The 22,101-nt window shown below is 41.6% G+C and overlaps 1 protein-coding gene across 12 annotated transcripts in view; it reads left to right on the top strand.

Annotated features, from left to right (window-relative positions):
• The window catches only part of FGGY (FGGY carbohydrate kinase domain containing), a 124,519-nt gene that overhangs the window by 62,613 nt on the left and 39,805 nt on the right, over window positions 1-22,101 (top strand). For all 12 annotated transcript variants that reach the window (XR_011001811.1, XM_068198884.1, XM_068198879.1 and 9 more), the window contains 2 exons: window positions 16,377-16,484; window positions 20,152-20,213. Coding sequence is in view for 11 of the 12 variants with exons in the window: in XM_068198884.1 (XP_068054985.1) it covers window positions 16,377-16,484; window positions 20,152-20,213 (170 nt within the window). In the remaining variant the exon portion in view is untranslated. The remainder of the gene's footprint in view (window positions 1-16,376; window positions 16,485-20,151; window positions 20,214-22,101) is intronic.

Below are 22,101 nucleotides of genomic sequence, written 5' to 3' on the forward strand. Positions count from 1 at the left end.
TGCCACCTCAGGGCTCATCCATTATCCACGAGGAAAAAGAAAAGAAAAGATGGTTTTTGGAATATTTTTGGACAGTTATGCATTTTACATGATTCTCTGCTGCCTCCTTTGCCCTAGCAAAAGACATAGGTAGAATTTGCATTTGGAATGGCAAATAGGCTGCTCTTTCACTTGTGAAGGATTGTTTTGGGGCTGGGATTCATCCCTGCAGGTTTGGTTTCTGTTGCCAAGGGAAAGTTCCTGATTTGCCTGGGTGGGCTGCCACTGCCATGGTGCTTTGCAGGCAGGGGCTCTGAGCTCCAGCACCCACACTTGGCTTTGGAACTTTTAGGAACCTTTCCCTGTGTAGCCATGGTGACTACACAAAATGTGTGAGTAGTTTTTCCCAGCAAAATCACAGCACGTTTGAGGCACTGAAACAGGAGCTTGCCTGTTATTCCTAACTTGTAGTTTGCATGGGTCTAACAGACATGCCCTAACTTCTAGGAATAAGGTAGTTGGCTTCCCTAAAAGCCTGTCTTCCTGCCAGTGTCTTAGGGTTTCATGGGGTATTTTAAAGGTTTTAAAAAAATCCTTTTTTTTTTCTGAAACCTTTATGTGATCAGGAGGTCTTCAGGCACAGATTTCTGTATTCCCATGTCCCAGTCCAAGCGTGCTTTTGCAGGGCAAAGTTGTGAATATGAAAATATTTGTTGTTCTTGCTCCAACACCTTTTGTGATTCCCAGCTGAAGAAAGTAGGTAGAGCAGCTTTCCATGGTGTGGCCTAATTTTAGCTTATTAATGGGGGGAGTGTGAATTTGCTGGTATTCCGAGTCCCAAATGTACAAGCAAGGTTTGTGTTCCATTATCTCCAGAGTAGCTGATATTTTTTTTTTTTCTGTCTTAATTTAGTGATGTGGTCTGTGTTCTTCTTCAGTCATTCCTTCATTATCAGTTCTCTGTACTCAACACCTCTTTTTGGGGATTGTCAAGGAATCTTTTCAAGTTTAGACACAATCCCTTCTTTTGCATCTGTTTTTGTTACTTCTGTGACTCTTGGCATTGGGAAGGGACTCACCTGTCTTGGGGCACAAATTTCCCTGGGTGATAGCGTTCATGTGCTTTGAACTGTATAATTTAGTCATTTCTTTCAATTGGAGGGGCACGAGTAATTTATCTTCTACCTTTTCATATTTAATACGTGATCTAAAAGACAGAACAGCTACATAAACAGCAAAGTGAGCAGATCGTTTTCATTTTGCTGCCCCAATGTTTACTATGGATTATTTCAGGAGGAATACCCCATAGTCTCTCTCACTAAGCCTGACTAGCCTTTGAGTGCTTTCTGCTAAAGGAGCTCCAGTCCAATTTGCTTATTCTAAATTTGTTCATTTGATTCTTGTGATGACTGGCAAACACAATAGAGTTTCTTTGCTCCACAATATCCGCCCGAGCTGCCAGCTTTGTTCACACAAATAGAGTGTTAAGCACGTTTCCACCCCCAGAGCATGCACAGTACGTGTCCTTCGCAGTACATCCTGGAGAGGAGACAGCAGAGACATGCTGGCTCAAAGTGTTCTCAGAGCCTGATCTCTAATCTCAGTGGGAGCCTGACCAGCAAGTGGATTCAGTGTATTTTGGCTCTGCTAGAAGAGCCTCCTCTTCAGAACATGCCACGTTGTTAAAGCAGCAGCCTTTGGAGCAATGGCTGCGCAGGGACCCCTCGGTGCTCCGAGCAGTGTGCTGATCTGTGTGAGCTTTATGGACTTGATAAGCACCTGCCGTCTTGCTTTTGAAATATTCCTCTCCCCTGTAAAGCCTGTTGTGCGCACGAGCTGCAGAGTCTTTGGGGTGGGAGAAAGAACTGAGTGTCACAGGAGCCTCTCCCTCCCTCTGTCCTCGTTCGGCACAGTTCTGCTGCCTTCTATATTGCATTTGGCAGCAGTCGCAGTGCTGACTTCCCAGCTAATGAAGATGTTTTACATTTAGGGAAGGCTGCATGAAATGAAAGCCACATTTACTTCACAACTGTTGTTGCAGGTTACCCGTTCTTGCTGTACACAGATTTAGGCTCATGTAGAAAAGGTCACAGAGCCTCTTTAGGTGGCTTTTCAGCCAATGGCTTTCGAAGGGTTATAAATCCATAAAATTGCCACCTTCTTTTACTTGTCCCTCAAAGAACTCCTCCACACCCTTTTTAATGAAACTCTCTTGTTCCATGTTCCAGCATCCTCAGTTTCAAAAAGAAACAAACACAACTGTAATATCCCCTTTGCTGGCATTAATTTGGCGTTGTATGCTTTGCTTGCTCTGTTTTGTTTTTAAAAAGCTAGAAGTAAAATATTTCTGCTAGCAGGGCATATAAAAGATTGTTGCTTTTCTGACCTCCCTATTATATTAATAAAAGCTAGGAAGACTTCAGTAGTGGTGGGAGATCATGTGCAGGCAGCCTCCAAAACCCAAAGCACTTACTTGCAGAACTAGTAAACCACAAAGCTTAAGATCTTGAAATGTAAATAGGAAGTTGGAGAGTTTACTTTAGAGCCAGCAGTGGTGAGTCTGTACAATGTTTATTTCTGCTTGCCTCCCAGCCTTTCCTAAAGCTTGGCAGAGATGAAAGGGAAGCTTTTTCAGCGAGTTATTAAAAGTTTTTGTTATGAGCAAGATTCCTTTGTTCCTGGCCTGGCATAATTCAAAGCTCAGGTATACCTTGGTGATGGGGAGAATGAGATGTTCCTATTTAGCATATGCCAGTCCAGAGACATCAAAGTTTTGCACCCCAGTGCCTTGCTGGTAATCAACCTGTGCAGGGGAACGTATCTGAAAGCAATTTAATCTCTATTGTACATAAAGTAGATAATGCTCAGTAACATTCCCACAAAACTGTACATTCAACTCTCCTTGCCTTTTGTGAACAGACCAGTTGAGTTCAAAGACTCAAATAACAGATGTGGACAGGGAGAAGGCTTTGAAAAATGCTCAGCTTGGAGAACCATGAAGGCTGATACTCAAGAGGCAACTCAATGGTATCAGTGGAATCTTTGAAAATTCCAACAGACGCAGTGCTTTCCATGCTGTGTTTCACTGCAAGCTGCCCTGCGTGACACAGAGGGACCAGGGTGTCGGATTTAGGGTACTGAGCCTTCAGAATACTTGCCCAGTGAAGCTGTGTGTGCCCCATCCTTGCAAGTGTTCAAGGCCAGGTTGGACAGGGCTTGAAGCAACCTGGGATAGTGGAAGGTATCCCTGCCATGACAGGGGGTGGAACTGGGTGGGCTTTAAAGTCCTTTCCAACCCAAACCATTCCATGATTCCGTGATTCTTTCTGCAGTGTCTGTTTGGGCTTTCCGGGTCTGACTGCTAATGGGGCTCCTCTCCTGTTCTTCACTGCTTTCCCCATGTTTTGCCTTAGGAAGAGTGAGCAAGAGAGACTGAGCTTCTTACATTCTTATGTTGACACTACAAAGATTTAGCTGGTCTGGCTGCTGGAAATTTTGGGCTGCCTAGTTTGGGCCTCTTTGCTTAAAGCAGCATGGGGATTGAAGGTTACCTGTTATTAGATCAGGCCCTCAATCCACCTTGCACCTTCATTTCTTAACTGTAACAGCTGTATATTTTAATAGGATGTGGGAGATTTTGCTTCTTCTGTTGTAGGAAGGAGGTTGTATTCTGTACTTTGTGATTCTGGGAAAGTTAAATGTTTGTCTTCCTTCACTGATGTTCACGTGACAGCATCACTCCATTGTGGGGGACAGGACAAGGCAACTTACTTTTGATTTGTTGTTTAAGTAGCAATATTCTAATTTTTGTAAACAAAAGTCCATCAGCAGCAGCAACCTTTCATTGTAACAGAAGATTTTTGGATTTTTTTTTCCTATATTCTTCAAAGTGATGCTGTCAGATCTGACAGGTGCAACACTCCCATCAGGGCTGCAGGGTAACCAGATCTGATCACTCCTCTCTAGACCCAGAAGGATGGATTGGCCTGAAGCCCAAAGTCTTGAGCAGCCCCAAGTGTCTTCCTGGAGTGCTCTGCTCCAAGGAGAACTGCAAAGGGGATTTTTCTCAGATCACAAGTATACAAATGTATAAAAAATGATCTTTCCAGATCCCTTGTCTCTCTAGTTTTTGTGGGTAGGCATGAAATTATTGAACAGCCGGCTTGCTCTGTGTGTCTAGATCTCAGGGAGAACAAAAAGGACTCAATTTTCTGCTCTTTTTCTGACAATAACTGTAAAAGATTAACTAAAATATAAATTAAATGAGATATGATAAGGGATATTATTGGTCGTCTCTTAGATTGTTCCTGGGTCCTGGAACAATGAAATGGAATTTTCAAGGGAATACAATAATTGTATGAAAACAAGAGTTTTCTGTTAGCTTTAAAATTTTGGTGTTAGCCTTAATTGCAGAGAGGGTTTTGAAAATTTGGGGTCAAATCCCATATTTTGTTTAGTGAGGTGGTTTGCTCTGTGATTCTGTCAGATTATTGCCTTTCCTTGGTTCCCTCACTTGCACTATGAGCATGAAGTGAAGTTGTGCAGACAAATATCTCTCCAATGCAAGGTGTGATCTGAGAGTGCTGAGTATTAAGGGCTCCATGGTCAAGGGGCTATAGATGCAGTGCTGTTTATTCTTCTTAACAGCAACAGCTCCCCCACTCAGGCAAATTCCATCAGACTTTGGGCATTAGGTCTCTTACTCTGGCTTTTCCCCTCCATTTCCAATTCTGTTCATCATCTCATGAATCAATAGTTCTTTATCTAAATTCCTCGTTGCTGATCCAGCTGTCAATGGGGCAATATCATGGATGGGGCAAGTTCTTTTCGGGTGAAAGTAAATCTATGGTCATATAATCCCTCTGGAAGCAAAGTGGGGAGAAGCATTAGCTGCTGCTTTTCTCCCAGAGTCAGCTGGGAATCACAGTTTATGCTGAGTTCATTGTTTATAGCTGTGGGTGAAGGCCTGAGGTCCTCTCTCACTGTTTACTCTGTCCTTGGGAGTTTGTCTCAGTAAGTAAGGGCTGAATAAACACTGGGTAAGATCCTCAGGATTTACCCATTTAGTTATTCAAATGTTTAAAAATATGTTTTAAATAGTGTGTGAATGCGTATCCCATATAATGTGAATCTGCTTCCAGCTCCAGGGGTATTGCAGAGGATTTATTGAACTGCAGGAATGATACTTTTGTTGGCAGTAGCCTTCACTGATGTAGAAGGAACGCTTAGATAATGGGGAAAAAAGGAAAATCTCTAAAATGAACTATATTGTGCAAAAAAGTAAATAAGACAGTCCATAAGGTGTGTGGGAAGGGCATCCAGCCACAGTGACCAGGACTGGGTCTGCCTGGGAATCCTCAGAGGATTGGCTGGGGGTCCTGGAGGGATTTTCTCAAGTGCCATGTAGGGGTAGAGTTTTTGTTACTTGTGGCATAGCCGTGCACAATTCCCAACCTTTCAGTTTGGGGTGAGGTCTCAGTAGTCTCCTAAAATAAGATTCTGCTGCAAGTAATATCTGAGACATGTTTGTTTAGGAACCAGAACTGAAGATTGAAGGGCTGTGAGCTAAAGGAATAATTCTGAGACTTAAAAAACTCCAGTGTTCTTGTAAGAGACTTGCACTGGTCTGTAACTTGTCGTTATAGCAAATTTATTTTCTACTGCACAAATGGAGGTTTTCTTCATGAAAACTGGGGGTTGTTTGCAGTATCAGCCACTTCTGAAGACTTGGTTTCTTGTGTTGGTTGAAGGTAAGAACAGAAATTTGCTTGAACTTCATCACACTGGAGGCTGGGAGGACATTTTTGTGTAATTTATTGTATATTTCCTGTATTTCTATGATCTTCCCTAAGACACCTGTTACTGCCCACTGTTAACAACGGGTTAGAAGGGACTATATGGCTTTTGGGGTTTGATTTTATTTTTTTAAACACGAGAAGAGTTAGTTCATACTGTGATGAGCTTTAAGGGATTTAACTTTCCATAGCAGCAAACTGTAGTGTTATCAAGTGCAAAGTTAAAATGGCTGTGCTGGAAGATTTATAATCTTCACACAAACTGGCATTTTTTGACAGTGAATGTCTATCACTGGAGGAGAAGTAAAAAAAAATGGGTGGAATAAATGGTTGTAGCTCATTTGAGGCCCTGGATCCCCAGTGAACTATTGTTTTGAGAGGCACAGAAGTAACTGCAGTGAGTCACGGAGCAGGACTGCTGCAGAAGGGTCCAGAACAGCATTTCAGCAAGGACAGAAGCCATGGGGTAACCAGACAACCTTTCAGGCCATTTATCAAAGCACTTGCAGTTCCCATTTCAAGGAAGGCGACACAGTAAATATGAGCAAAAAAAAAAAAAAAAAAAGGTTAATGTGTATATCTCCATCCAGACATTTCACTAAATAAAACAATAAAATAAATCAATGCAGAACTGTTAGTGCTTAAGTGCTTAGCAAAAAGCATCTGAATCCATCACAAATGTGGGTGCTTTTCTTCTGTTTGGGATTTTGAAAACAATATAGCAGATTAAAGGTCTTTTTTTACCAATTTCTGAAAGAAACCTTGACCTTTGGGAATAGAAAGCAAAGGATCATAGGCTACTGTGTGTCCATCGTGTACTTTCCCAAGCTGAAACATAAATAAGCTTAGTGTTAATGGATACTGATAAAAAGCAGAAGTAAGTGGATGTGAACATTTAAGCTTGGAACAGTCAAAATTTATCTAATTTAAAAGGTTTGCTGCAAAGCTGAGCGTTCAGTCAGGGTCCCTGACAAGACTTGTGAAGTTCTTGCATCTCTGATTTAGACAGAAGGAAATGGTGGATGTTGACTGAGTCTGGAATGATTACCCCTGCATTCAATCCCATTTAACTTCTTCCAGAGCTGAAACTTTCAAGTCGTCCTAGGCTTAATTCCAGGTTTGCTTCCTGGAATAAACAGGAGTTTAACCTCATGCACAAGGAACACAAACTTCACAGGGGTGCAGACTTTCTGTGGAGGACACCAGGATTGTTTCTTTCCTGTGTCCAGGGACAGCAAACCCAGGGACAGTTCCAGAGGCAGATGCTGTACTTAGACTTGTCTGTTCTCCTGGAGACTCCTCTCATCAGTGACTCTGAGTGACCTGATATACTGATGATCTGACCTAATATAGTGATATAACGACCTAATAAAGTGGTAATCTGACACTGCTCCCTAGAGCCTCCTGGGCTCTCCTTGTGCTCATGCAGAACTTGTTTGACCCCCCCTGCTCCAGCCCCTCTCTGGGAGTGGTTCCCTATTCTTGAACCCAGTCTCTCAACCATCTGACGGTGCCTGGTGAAACCCTTCATTCTACAAAGCAAACAGCAACATTACTCTGGAGAGAAAACATGTACACCTAGGCCTCTGAGCCCTTTCAGGGTGTGACATTTTTTAGACCATCGTTTGTTGGATTCCAAACTGATCCAGGACTTGCCTCTTTCTGACAGCAGTCTCAGGATCCAGCTTCCCACGATGGCAGAGCTCCCTAAGCCCAAGCTGCTGTTCTCTTCCATCACATGGGGTTCCTGACCCTGATTCACAGATAGGGCTCAGAGTGTTTTGATGCTTCCTGGGTGAAAGCTGAGAGTCTGCTGCTCACAATGGTTGGGGAAAGTCATGGTCAGGAGATTGCTGGCACAAGGTCTCATAAAAGGTCGAGAACTTTGTGTCTATTCCACAGCATTGATTTTTATATTTCCACCCTCTAATTGTTTCTCTCAAAGCACCTACAGGTGGTCTGGTGGGCTGGTTAATTAGTGCTCTTGATAGAGCTGTAATTAAGCCATGCTCCTCTTCTAGCTTGTGCTTTAAGTGGCCAACTTCCAAATGCTCACGTCCCATTACAGCTCCCATCTTCTGTAAACAGGTAAAATTCAGCAAAGAACTGGAACAGGACTTGAGGAACACGTTCAGACATGGCCCTCTCAGCTTCTCTTTAATTAACATCTCACCATTTTTACTTAGATAATAAATAGTAAGGCAAACAAACTGAAGAGCATTTTTTGCTTCCAGTATAATTTTCTCTTTTTTTCCTGTTTTTTATTCTGCTTTTGAATTTAGAGTTTTGAGTGCAAAGAGAGAGAGTCAAAAGTTTACAGTGGGAGAGGTAAGTACCAGTCTTGCTCTCTGTTTTCCCCTGGGGAAAATGGCAGGATTTTATAATGTGAAAAGTATTGTTCTACTTAAAACAAATATCAGTTGTCCAGCTTGGCTGGTTAATGTTTAAAGCTGATATCATTGCCAGCTTCTTTCATAAGACTGGTGTTAAAAAAAAAAAAAAAAAGAAAAAATGAAAAAAAGCAAAAATAAGATTTTAAAAATCCTTTTGTGCGATCGTGAAATAAGAGTAGGGGCAGATGAAGAAATGAACTGAGTAATCTATAGTGTGTATTTGTACCGTGTCAGCAACTCCCAGCAGCACTCCTGGCCCTGGTTTCCTGTGGAATGTGCCAGGTCCCTGGGATCTGTCACACCATACACCACAGAGAGATGATGAGTAGAGGTGGTTTTGCTGGGCAACTGACCTCCAAGTTTTGCCCATAATAATTTATTCATGTGGCTGTACCCTAAGACATTCTAATACCAAACATACCTTGGGCTGAAAATTGATGCAGCCTATTGGAAAAAATCCCCACAGCCAGCTCAGATGAAAAAGCTGGACCTGGCTGCTGCCTGAAGATGGGGCCTCAGGAGGTGCAGGGGGTCACAGCAGTGAGTTAGTTCAGCCCCAGAGCATCCACTGTCAGAAGCTTTTCTCAGAAATGCAGCTTCAAACTGGTTTTAATGGCAGATATCCAGAAAAGCTGCTCATACAAGTGCAGTCTCTGACCTCTCTCTATTCCCTGCCTGATCTGTTGCATTTTTAAAATACAGGGGAGTAAAACAGGGATGGTTTTTTGGGGTTTTTTTGCTAAATATTATTTTTTTGTTGTTGTCAGTTTTAAACAACATTTTAATTGATGTGTTCTAACTCTTTTAAGAACCAGTATCTTCCTCATCTTTTCCTTCTCTAGATTAATTTCTCTTTATACCAGTAAATATAAACTACTTCTGCTGGTCTAGATTATTTCCTCTCTATACCAATAAGTGTAAACTCAGTACAAGTTGAGTAACTAATATTATCATGAGTCAACCTATTCTTTTATTGAAAATCATAAGTTTTAATTTTTTTTCAAATACCTTTCCTTATTTAGCCTTTTAAAAAATCTAACTGTGCAAATGTTTGATAAACTCAGTGAAGTTTTACTCAAATTGATTCTTGTTAGATATAGAGCTGGGTTGTGCAGTATGTAGTCCCAATGTATAACTCACCTGAAATATTTTCAGAGATGAAGCAATCGAGTTGCACTTGGAGTGTGGTTTCTTTATTGCACATTAATCACATACCTGGTTTGGCCTCTAGTTTGTAGACCAGTTAATGTTTTATGGAGAATTTAGAAAATTAGAAATAGTTCTGCCTGTATGTCATTCACATTTTGCTGCCCTTCTCACACAGGTTACTACTTGGAGTAAGAGGTAATAGTAGTCCCCAAGAATTCGTCTCTCCTAGTTTTAGGTTGTACTAAGAGTTTTGTCTGGGAGGGTTTGGATTTTCCAGGTCTCTGTGGCATAGCCTTGGCAATAAGTGATGAGGTTAATATTCAGTGAGGCATTCATGGAAGTGTTCTGTATCCCCTAAGCCAGAATTCTTCCGCTGCCTGTAAACAGGCTACCAAAACCATCCGTGAGTGGGTGAGCTCAGGCAGAGCCCCAAAGTCCTCATCCTCTCTGTTGTTGCTGTCACTTGTGTGACTTCCATCCTTCCAGTGGGATAAAGTGAGCTCTGTGCAAGAATTTTTGTGGTCTGGTCTTAATATCATGGCAGAGTAAATCTGTCACCGAGGATGGCTCCGGGGGGATGCCAGCCTGTCACGTGGAGCAGAGCTGGTGACTTGCCCACCACAAGCAATGCAGCTGCATAGCAAACCCATGATGGCCAGGGGACCCGAGCTTAAATTATAAGCAAATAAATTGCTGGCAGTGTATGACCTGCAGGAATTGGAATATTAATAAATTTTAATTTCCTTTGTGTCCTGAAGTACATTTCTTGTGTTCCAAAGCCTTATTTTCTTAAATATATCTTACATCAGGCTGAAGCTAGAATACTGTTTTGGGTTTAGTATGTAATTACTACTACGAATAGACGTATTTTAAGAAGCTGACTTGGTTGCACCATAATTTAACTTAGAAAATAGCCTCCAGAGCTATAGGGAAGCTTAGTTTTAAATCTGTTTAGTGCTTGAGAAATAATTCCAAGATGGCAATTTTAGAGTAGGCATCAGTTCACTGAAAACACAGTTTCATGCCCCAGCTCTGCCCAGTTTATATATGTGTGTATATATATATATATGCCACCAGCCAGTGCTGTTATTAAATCACACATTCAGTAGCTATTACTGTGACCTAAGTTTGAACCAGAAACCTAGAAATGAAACATTCTTGGGTTTCCCTTTGAGTTCTTTCCTTTTTTTTATGAATCTCTTTCATTCTTTGTCAGAGAGTTGGGGTCGAGTAGCTCTATAAGATCCATCTGTCAGCAGAAGCAAAATGATACAGTTTTCTTAATGCAGGATTTTATGCATCCATGTAAAGCCTCTGAATTGAATGACTGTCAGTATTCTCAAGCCACAGTCAGTCAGAAACTTTGAAAGTTAAAAGTCAGCAAAAAAGTTAATGAAAGTATTTGACTTGTCAGTGATCAAAGTCCAGAACTGTAAAGAGCATTTATTAGTTGGTGACTGATATGGTGCTTTTCCTTCTTTCTTTCTCTGCTCTCTCCATTAATATCTTAGATCTTTTCTTCATACCTGTCTTAGCCTAACAAAAGCAGCTGTTATTCTGAATTTCTGGCTATAGAAGCTGATAAGTGAGGTGATTTTCAAACTAATTTTCTGACCTAGCTTCTCCTTAGCAAATAATTATCTTAAAAAGTTTTGACTCTAATGTGACTGTACTCTAAAAGTAGAATAAAGGATTAAACTTGCTTTCATGGAAGTGAGTGTAAGTCAAGAATAGTCCCACAGAAATTATTTCTTCTCTTTACGACATGTTGCAGGTAAATAGAGATGCTGATAGCAATAGCAGAATGCTGCCACTTATCAGAAGCTCAATATTAAAAAGCAGAAATTAAAATGGCAGAAGATGGATATAGCAGTACACCTTGTTAATATAAAGATTTGCTTTTCAGGTAATAGTCAAATTCTCCAAATTCTCTGTCAGTTTTATTGAAGGAGTTTGTGTGAGCCTAACAGATGGTGTCAACTAGGGAAGAAAATTGCTGAAATTCATACTTCACAAAACTTCTCCCTCCAGCATGGTGTGTTTTATTTTATCTTCTCTCTGATTGCCATAACATTTACATAAAGCTGAGGAGGAAACACAAACATGTGCCTGATCATCATGGCTGGTCCAGGAAAACAAAGCTAAGTGAAACAAATCTCACAGTGCCACTTGCTCATTTGATGGCGTGGCTGGGTGCCCAGGTGATGACTGTCTGTGACGGTCTCTGTTCTGTCCTGTCCTTGAAGCCAGGGACGGTCCTGAGAGCTGAACTTGGGTTAAAGGCACTGACTCCTCTGATTCACTCACATGAGCTGTGAATTAGCCTCTCCTGCTTTTTTTTTTCCAGGTAGACTTTTATAACAGAAGTGGAATTTTTTTTTTGTCTGCCTTTGTTTTAAAGGGGGAAGCAAGTGGGAAGGACTAATCTAAATTAAATACATTACAGATCTCATATTAATGCCATTTAAGCAGGTCCTTTCTTAATTTACCTTAGTTCTATGTAGCCTTTTATATTTTAAAAGCATTTTTCATTTCTGTGGGCTGCCAGATGTGCTGCTGATACCTTCTGATCTTAGGTAGTTTGACACTGATTTTCCCAGCGCACACCAGGGTTCAAGTCTGGCCTGTAACTCATCCAAATGATCTATTCATAACAAAAAGTGCCTTCTGGCAGTTGCACCACAGCTGAATATTGTTAAACTGAATTCATCCTTTCATTTGTTTCTGATTGCTCTATAATGTTTACATATCTTGCATATTAGTATGATCTTTTATAAAGCACACACTGAGGTTAAACCCGCCCAGAGAGAACTTTTATTTCCCTTCTTCTCCCTTTCACAAGGTGTGGAACTCTTTTTTTTTTTCCTTTCAAATGAGCAGGAATCTTGGAACTGCTTAGTGCTCATTTCATCCAAAACGATGGGGCTGAGCAAGAAGGAATGTGTGTGGTGGGGAGGCAGGGCAAGGTGACAATTCCTTGCACAAAAGGATTGTCCCCATCCCCAGACAGAGTAACTGTGAGGTGGAATTGCCTGTCTGGGTGTAATCCTTGTCTGAGCTGGCATTGTCACCCATGTGGGCAACAGTCCCTGTGTGAACACGTTCAGCTGAAATATTTATAGATGCAGCTTATGACTCAAAGTCTGAACAGGTTCAGATTCCTCTCGTCTTCTGTCTTCAAATTCCTGCTGCATTAATTGTGCAGAGATCACTCTCACCTCTAGCAGAGGATATCCTGTGTTTCAGTTTCACTCTATATAAAAGATAATAACTGTTACTATGTCTCACAGTGGGAGTGTGTCACAGGAGGAATTTCAGTTCAGTGGAAGGCAGAAAATCTTAGGTTCCCTTTGAATTTGTATTTTAACTTCCAGAGAAGGATGACATCTCTTATTTGCTTTAAAAATAAAAATCAATTGCCCATAAATCTGAAACACATGTTGTTTTCCTACTAAAAAGATTAAGGATTTTCTTAAGCTCATTAAAGGAAAAAAAAATAATGACATAGATCCTCCTATATCACCATAAGAATGTCTGAAGGCAATTGAAATCTGTAAAAGAAACATGGTTTTATTGTAACCAAAATAGCCCTGAATCTGGCAAATTGTGCTTTTCTTTTCTTCTGGGCTCTGCAGCAAACTTTGCACTGTTTCTCCAACCTTATGCCACTGTCTAGTCATGTGTTTTAGTGGGATTGAGTGGGATGTATACTCAAACAGAAATTAGGACCTTTTATTATGAAAATACAAATGCCAGCTGCTGCGTGGCTTGGAAGATTTAATCACTGTCCAAATATTTCAAGGAGGGGAAATAGAAACCATTTGCTGTTTCTGATGCATATAGCTACAGGAGGATGCTCACCCTGTTGCTTCTCAAAGATTGTGTGTCTGTTTTGGGGAGTTTGTTATTCCCAATTTTCCTCCTTTCTGTGTGCATCAAAGCCCAGAGTCTGCAAAATGTGAATTAAACTCCTTAAGTGAAAGGGGGAAATGGGAAATCTGATTATGCCCTATTATCAGTAAAGCCCAGCATGACAGCCAGTGTTCTTTATTCCAGTTAAAAGTTCCCACAGCAACAAAACTGATAACCAAGTGCCCTGCTGGCTTTATTCATCAGTGTGGCAATTCCCAACGCCCTCGTTTGCTCTGTTCATGTGTTGAAAGTTTGCTGGAATGTGTACAAATGGTACTTTGGTAGTAAGAGGATAGGAAGGTCTCAGTGTAACGTGAGAAGAGCCAGCATGGAAATATCCTGTCCTAAATTCCTGTGAGTGTCCAAAACACTAGGCCAGAATTACTGGCTGCAGGGAGAACTTGGTCTTTTAATGAATCTAAACATTTTTACAAGAGAATTTGGCAAATTGTGGACTAACAGAAAAAAGCTGTGAGTTTTGTTTTTTTATTTTATAAACTCTGTTGCCCTTCTTGATATTGAGGTTTTCCCCTGATTTCATAAAGCATCTTGATGCCTTTAATATCCTTTGGCTACTTGTTTTTTTCAGGTGACACAGCAGTTGGATTTTAAGCTTGATCCCTTTGCCATAACAGATTTTTCCTTCAGCAGACTGCAGAACCCTGCAAAGTTCTCTGCATCACAAATATTTTGAGATAAGCCTTCAAAACCCCAGGCCCCTTCTGCCCTAAATGTACCTTGTCACCTCCTGGGACGCTGTGCTGTGTCCATGGCTGTAGGGTGGGAATGAGTTGGGATGTTTGGGTTCTCCCCATGCTTCCATCACCAGTTCAGAGCAGATACTGACTGGTTACTCTGACCACATGCTGTGTTCTCAGTAAGGTCAGTGAAGTGGAATTGCTCTAAAAATCAGCTTGTTTTAGGATTTGCTTTTTGTTGTGCTTCATTTTGTTATTGAAATCATAAAAGAAGGCTTGCCCCATCGAGGTGATGAAAACTCAAAGCTGTATTAATTTGTAGTTTTAAGAGAAAACAAAACAAAACCAAATGTCTTTGCAATGTTTTTGACGTAGCTTCATCCACTTGGAGTCATAAATGCCTTTGTAAATTCAGTGCAGCTATTCTTGCTCTTTAATGGGTTTAGTCAGCCAAAATGTTGCACAGACACATTGTACACACACATCTGTAGGGAAAGTAAGTCAGGGCATCAGAGCTGATAAGGGAGAACCAAGCAGGATTCTCAGATTTGTTAGATGCGTTCCTGAGACAAATCAGCATTTCTTGACACTGTGGTGGTGTATTTTGAAAAACAAATTTTTGTTGTTTTGTTTTCCTACTTAACTTCCTGACAAGAATCAGCTGTACTGTAAGTTTATGGCTTGAGCAGACTATTGTTTGTGCAGAAACCTCCCTGCTGCTGTATTTACTAAACATGTGTGATGCACAAATGCCAGTAAACTGCATTTGGGAGCATATTCCCTACTGGCTAGTAAAAACTGCCTTTAAAGTTCAGCCTGTTTAAATATAGAGAGAATGTGCATCAAGTTTAACAGGAACAGGCCTGAATTTTTAATTATTCTCAAAACTGTTTTGATGTGAAGTCCAGGCTTTATTGAATTCAACAGCAAACTTTGATCATCCTTCAATGGGTCTAGAATTTTGCTGTTGAAGAGCAAGGTCTAAATACAAAAAACCCCATTGTCCCATTGACTAAGACCTCTCTTTTTGCTCTTCAGCACTGGAAATGCACAGACTGATTTTGTTAGGGAATTAATTATCTTGTATCCTTCTCTGCTACTAGTTCCCACCTTCTAGAAAACAACAGTTGCAGATTTAGCCATCATCAGTGGGAAGTGCAGCATAAATCATGGGATGGCGTAGGACAGCGCTGCTGTTCTCTTTTCCCAGTGAAATCACAGCTGTGTCTCACTTGAGTGTATATATGTGGTCTTGGAAGAGAAAACATGGATCCTGCTTCCAGGAGAAGCCTAGCAGGACATGGATGTCCTCTAGCCCCTGCTGCAAGAATTCCATGTTCAACCAGTGGGGAATTCACAATTAGTCTTTGGAGCAAGTCCTGGGACCCAAGTCCCACCATCCCAGTCCCTGATGTGGGCTGGCCTTACTTGCTAGACTGGACAGTGATCTGCTGAACCAGGAGGAAAGTCTAGAAAGTCTGTCTGGTCTATTGAAACTGAAACCACTTTGCAAGAGGAAGGAAAATGTCCTCCACCCTTATAAACTGGTAATTTGCATCTTTTGAAGGAGAGAAAGGAAGTGAACCAGTGTCTCCCACATCCTGAGTGGTCTAACCACGAAAGCAGGGAGTGCAGGGGCCAGGCTGTCCCTGTGCTGGGGATATTTGGTGTGTGAGTGGTGGAGCACAGCCCTGCTCTGTGCCTGGGAGACACTGCTCACATGTCTGCCTGATCTGCCCTCACAGCTGTGAAGGAAGGAGTGGTTTGTGTAAAGCTAAGCCTAGGTGAGGGGCAGAATCTGGTGTTTACCCAGGCACATTTGCTGCTGAAGCCAAGCAGATCCCAGCCCAGGTGTGCAGCCTGCACCTGAGGCACCCGACTCTCCTGGCGCTGTTGTGAGGGCACTCACTGTGCTGGCTTCCACTGCCAGCGTGGAGATGATGGCAGCTCTCGAGGGACATCACTGTCCTCTGCCAGCAGGATCCCTCCTCATTCTGAGCTCTCCAGTGTACAGGATGGGTGCTCTGGAAACGCCTGTGCTCCATTGCAGTGCCTGTGCTTGCTCATGCCAATCGAGCAGAGTACTGTGTCCCATTAGTCACTCTAAATAAGGCCTTTTTTTCTGGAGAAATGAGGCAGTTTCCCCTCTCTCCTGTTCCTGAAATGTCATACTTTCTGTTTGGCCAGGCCCAGTTCTTCTGTCAGTGGGGATGAGTGGGTTGTGGGCTGTGTGTGTCTTGTCATCTAAAAATTATGTAAATGGGGAAAAACATTTTCCCACCTTTTTTTGGAGTAAGTTTCTACCTGTACATCTCCACTTCTATCGGTAATTCCAGTGAAGAAGCAGGAATTGTCTCAGTATTGGACTCTGATAGCTGCCAAGCTTTAATTGTGAAGTTCCTACTTTGACAAGCACTGGGATTCACTAAAGCTTTCTGTTACTTTTCCAGGTCAGTGAAACCCCCATTTTTGTGCCTGGTGTTTGGGGACCGTATTTCTCTGCCATGGTTCCTGGATTGTGGTTGAATGAGGGAGGCCAGAGTGCTACAGGAAAACTGGTGAGTGTTTGGAGACTAGCAATTCAGACCTGAAACACCTCCATAAGATCATGGGATGTACCAGGCTGCTGAAAGCAATTAACAATTAGATGAGTGTTATGTCTGTTATGTAATGCTAATTTGCATAGAGATAGGGAATTATTTACAGGGCATGTCTTCCTTTTATGGTGGTGGTGATGATTATTGTAATTATCTTACAGGCAAATTGGCTTCATTCTTTGCTTTAGCAGGAGGCTGAAACAGACTTTGAGGTGAAGAAAGTGATACATATTGTATTATATAGATCAGTTGTGTTCATTGATGGGCATAATTGAAAGATATAGGGACAGAACAGTAATACAGTAACATACTATTCCATCACCTCAGTTGTTTCCCTGAATACAAAGACTCTAACAGTATTAGGTTATTTTAATTTACCAATAAAAATTAGAGCTAGGCAGAGTTCACAAAAAACGAATTTTTGTATTTACAGGAAGGCAGTCAGAAATAAAATATATCAAATTTAAAGAAAGGCTACATGTACACAACAGTATTTAGGCTTCAGTCCAAAAGTGTCAGCAAGTCCTTGGTGACTGCTTAACCCTGGGGCTTCTGGATCTCCTTGTGTTGATGCCTTGTGAAGGCTGGCCTAGAGCAGAGGCTGGACAGAGCTAAAGAATAAAGCAGGGATTTATTAAAAGGATCTCCTCCATGGATCCACCCTGGGCAGCACCAGAGCCCAGCCAGGGCTGCACCCAAGAGGAACCCAAATGGTCCCAAAATGCACGAGCGCTCCTGGGGGCTCTCCCTGGGATCAGCTCTGCTCCATGGGCACATTGCAGTTCATTGTCCCATTCCAGCTTTAGCCCGTGCAGTCCCATCCTGCTTGTTTTCCTCTCTCCAGCCCACGTTGTTTGTGCTCCTGGGCCTGAGGTTTGGGTCATTTGTCCTTGGTGCCCAGCTGGAGAAGGAATTGTTTTGTCTCCCTACTCAGTGAAGAGAGCTCACCATCCTTTACCATCAAGTCTACACTTACACACTAAAACAGTACAGAATATGAAAAATATAAAAGCTAAAACCTGAGGCATCAGTGTCACCTTGTCCAACCTGTGGAAACCCTGGCTGTCCTCAGGGCTGAGCTGCAGGGGCCTCTGGAGAGGCTGCAGGAGACAGCCCCAGGCCTGTGGGTGTCCCTGGAAAGCCCCAAGTGCAGGTGGGTTTTGGTCTGTCACAAGCTGCAGCTGTAATCACTCCTGACTCAGCACCACCCATCTCTTTAAAAGCCTGGAGATGGGAGTACACGGCCAGGAAATGCACTGGGGCATTTAAACATTCCACATGGAACAGTCACTGAATGAGAAACAGAAATCCTCCTGGGCTGGGAAACCCAGACACTGAGACACTCACCCCAGGCTGAGCTGTGACTGGGGATCCCTCCTGTGCTCTCTCCTAGGCCACACCAACCTGACATTCCTCTGTGACACAGCTGCAGTGGCACAGTCATTCCTCCCACCCCACCTCCAGCCCCTCCTTAGCCTTGTGGCTAAAAACTGCTTTTGCAGCAGGTGGAATATGTGCTTTAAATTTTTCAGGTAAAGATTGGGCTAGAACCAAAAAGTGTCCCATTTTTCAAATAACTGCTACAACCAGACATAAAACTAAATAATGTCCATATAAATTAATAAATGTAGGCTCGTAGCTCTACCATTTTTCAGGGAAAATAGCAAATCTTGTGTGTTGCTTTGCAAGAACACTTTTGGGAAGGAAGTTTCTGTGTGCTTAATTCTGAACAGGTAAATACACTTATCTAAGTTCCAGACAGGATACAGGCAGTCAGTAGTTTTTCTTGGCTGGCTCACAGAGGTTCCACACTTAAAATGTACAATGAGAGTTAAGGCATTTGAAAAAGATGATTTTAAAAATCCTTTCCTTTCTTGCACCAGAGAACAAGGTGTTCCTGAATCATTAAAGAAATGACTGGGAAAAATGAACAGTCTTGTTAGGACCCACAGCAAAAGTCAGCTTGAAGTACTGTTAAGGAATATTAGGGAAAGTGTGTCATTAAAATACTTTTGGGATATCCCATGTGGTTTTCTTGACACATAGAGAGCCATGGGAGGAGACACTGCCATGTGCACTCTGCAGGGTACATTGCATTTATTATCTGTCATTTCAAAGCTCCTTCTTTCTCACACCTAAAGTTTTCTGAAAACAAACCAAAAAAAAAAGGACAGTTTTAGGGTTTCTTTCCATTGCTTGATCAACACCCCAAGGTGAATTATTTCCATAAAATTTGAACAGTCTGATCAAACTTCTTAAAAGTAAAGCTGATCCCTTTAAAAAGCTCTAATTGTTTTGGGATACAGCTGCAAAAGAAGTCAGTTGGATTTTGAAAACTGTTTTAGATAGAGTCCAAATGAAGAATTAAGAAGTCACTTGATCTGCAAATTCTTGTTTAGTTGTATATTCAATAGGGTTTTACACTATATTTTCAAAATGTATAAGAAGAAATATATTGCACAACAGAGACAAAGGATGGCATGACATCATTACAAACTGTGAAATAAAAAATAACAGAAAAGGGTTTCTAAATGCATCCCTCACGTGACCATGGCTTGAATTAAGGGCAAACTTCGTAACTCCTGTAACAGTTCTGTGTAACAGTGTTTTCAGAGCACACACCTATATATGATGTTTATTTACAGATTTATTTCTGAATTCATGAGCTGCCCCTGTGTTCTGAAGACATTCTGCAGGATTGCAGAATTTGGGCCTGAGCTATGTTTCTGGGGCATGCACACGTCTGACCTCTGTTTTTGGTGCTGATCTCAGGGAGAACAGACATGCATTATTTTCTTTGCTGGGTTCACATGTGTATGCTTCATTTTGTGGTTCAGGACTAGACTCGTGCTGTTAAGATTAAATACCAATGTGATTTGCTGTCAGTAAGTACTGCCAAATATACTCAGCGCTTTTGAGTAGCTGTAGTTTTGCCTCCTTAGCTTTTACTGTCACCTCTGATGGGATATTATCAACAGGCCACAAAACCTGCTGAATTACTGCCTTAAAAGCCCATATTATTCTACCTGATACTTTGTTTTGTGAGTAATGGTAACCACTGGAGAGAAAGGACAAGCTGATTTATAAATTCACCATAAGACAGAGCTTATATTGATCTTCTTTTATAGCAATAATTGCTTCTCAGGGTATACATTTTGTTTCCTGCAATGAATGCATGAAGCATCTATCAGGATGACAACACACCTTGTGTTTTATCATAACAGCATGATAGAGAAAGATGGTGTAGGGATTTGGGCCAAGAAGATACTTCTGGTAGAATTCCAATGAGGATATCCATGCAGAATGGGACAGACTAGAGGACATGCAGGGCTGTTGGGCAGGAAAAAAAGTCATTCTTTCACCTTACTCTCCTGACTGAGGAGCTGCATGCTTAGCATTTGGCCTGGGTTTGGTGCAAGGTTTGTTGTTTTTCTCCCTGTTTATATGCCAAATCCTGAATTTCAGTGGTAGTATTGCCATTGGCTTTGCTAGGACTAGGATTTAACACTTCATGAGTAATTTAGAGGCTCTCTTGTCTTTTCTAGAGCTGTAACACTGCCTTTCCCTTTTCCAGGGTTGAATTTTCAAGATGTAATCATCCTCAAAATGTTGCTTTTCTCTTTTTCAGATCAATCATGTGGTGCGAGGCCACGTCGCCTTCCCAGAATTAGAGGCAAAGGCTGCAGCCAGGTCACTATTTTATTCCTTTATAACATACCTGCCTTACAGACTCATGCACACTGTATTCCCAGCAGTGTCCTCATTCTCACTCAGGGGAATTACCAGTCTGATAGTGGGCTGGAAGTATTTACAAAGACTTTCCAGGTCTTAAATGTAAGGTTTAAACTCCCTTCAGATACCTTTGGCATATCTGTAATCATCTTAACTTTTTGCTTTTCTATCCAGCCCAAGGTATTTCTTGATTCTATAGCACCAGCCCTGTTCAGCAGACCTCCATGCCTTGGGCTAACAATATGTCTTAATTTGTAGGTGAAATAATTAAGCTCCTAGGATGGGCTGTAGCTTAATTAGGAATATATAATTCAGTATTTTTGAAACAGTCATCTAAAGGAAGGTGTAGCCACCATATGAGAAACTCCTGCTTGGCAGCACAAATAGAACAGAGAAACACAGGATGAATTTTCAGACAAAACTTTAAATGGAGGGGTGACTTGGAGGTAACTCCAGGATTCCTTGAACAAGAGGCTGTGCGTGATGTGGAATTTGAGCTTGCTCTGCTTTAGAAGTGATGAAGACGGTTCAGACACTTCTGTCAGGCCTGGATTTGCTCAAGGTTTTTTGGCCTGGATTCATTCTGAGATGGTTCACATCACTCCCAGAGAGGTCTTAGCTGAACAGTTTGGGCACGTTTGATGAAAATGTGATTATCTTAAATGTCCTTTTCCTCCTTAGATTAAAGAAAAAAACCCAGCAAACTTGGCATTTCCCCTTCAGTTTCTCCCTCTGGTCTGAGAGGCAGGGCCAGTCCTGATAGATGGATTAAGCACGTTGCTGTTACAGAGTTATTTCCAGTCCTCCCTGGGGAGATAAAGCTCTACCTGGTTTCTCTGCATGACCCTTCCTTGCCTTGCAGGGCCCACTGCCTTACTTGTTTGTTAAGAGCTTGACCAGGATTCCCAGAAATGAATTGGACTTCATTCAATATGAAACAGATTCATGCTTCCTAGAATTCTCTTTGTTGTTCTCTGGAAAAGGAAATCGGGAAATAAATGCATCTGTGTATGTTTGGAATAAAGATTGAACTGGGTCTTTTTCAAAATTCTTCCAGGCCATTTTTCCAGTGCCCCCATCTGAAGCACAAGCATAAGACAAACAGTTTAGTCTGTAATGCCAGGATAAATCTTTTTTTTTGTGTGTGTTGGAAGAATGCCTATGGAGTAGCCTGCTTGTGTCTGCTGGGTCTGATACTGAGCTGACAGACCACAAACAATGCCACAGTGCAAAAACTGAGATTGTGATGTGAACAGGACACTAAACACAGGTTATTGGCAGTAGAACTCCACGTTATCCAAGGGTATGATGTCATACCCTTGGATTTGAGTCTCCTGAGTCTCCTGTGTGGTGGAGAATAGCACTGATAGTAAGAGTGGTAATATTTTATAAAATGAGTGATAATATTTTATTAAGGTAATTTGCTCAATGGTATTTTTCTTATACTTTCCAGGTATCACTCTCCTAATGAAAGATTGGTATTGCTATAAATTTACTAAACAAGTCTCATTTTAATTCTCTCATCTTCTGTCTCTCTGTCCTTCTCAAATATTTGTTAAATTTAAAGAATTTCATTTGAATGAACAAAAGTTGGGAACTTTGAAATTTGAACTTGTTTTTTTCTTATTATTTTTTCCGTTCTATTTTTTTTTCCCTTTTCTATTTTTTCAAACTTCAGCCTTATCCTGGGTACAAGTAGCAGCTGCTGTTGGCCAAAACTCTGGATTATGTGTTTACCTACATTAAGTCATATACACAGAACAGAAATAATCCCAGAATCACAGAACTGTGTGAGTTGGGAGGGACCTTACAGCCCACCCAGTCCCACCTCTGCCATGGCCAGGAA

This window comes from Anomalospiza imberbis, chromosome 9 (genome assembly GCF_031753505.1).
Source record: "Anomalospiza imberbis isolate Cuckoo-Finch-1a 21T00152 chromosome 9, ASM3175350v1, whole genome shotgun sequence".
Lineage (NCBI taxonomy): Eukaryota > Metazoa > Chordata > Aves > Passeriformes > Viduidae > Anomalospiza > Anomalospiza imberbis.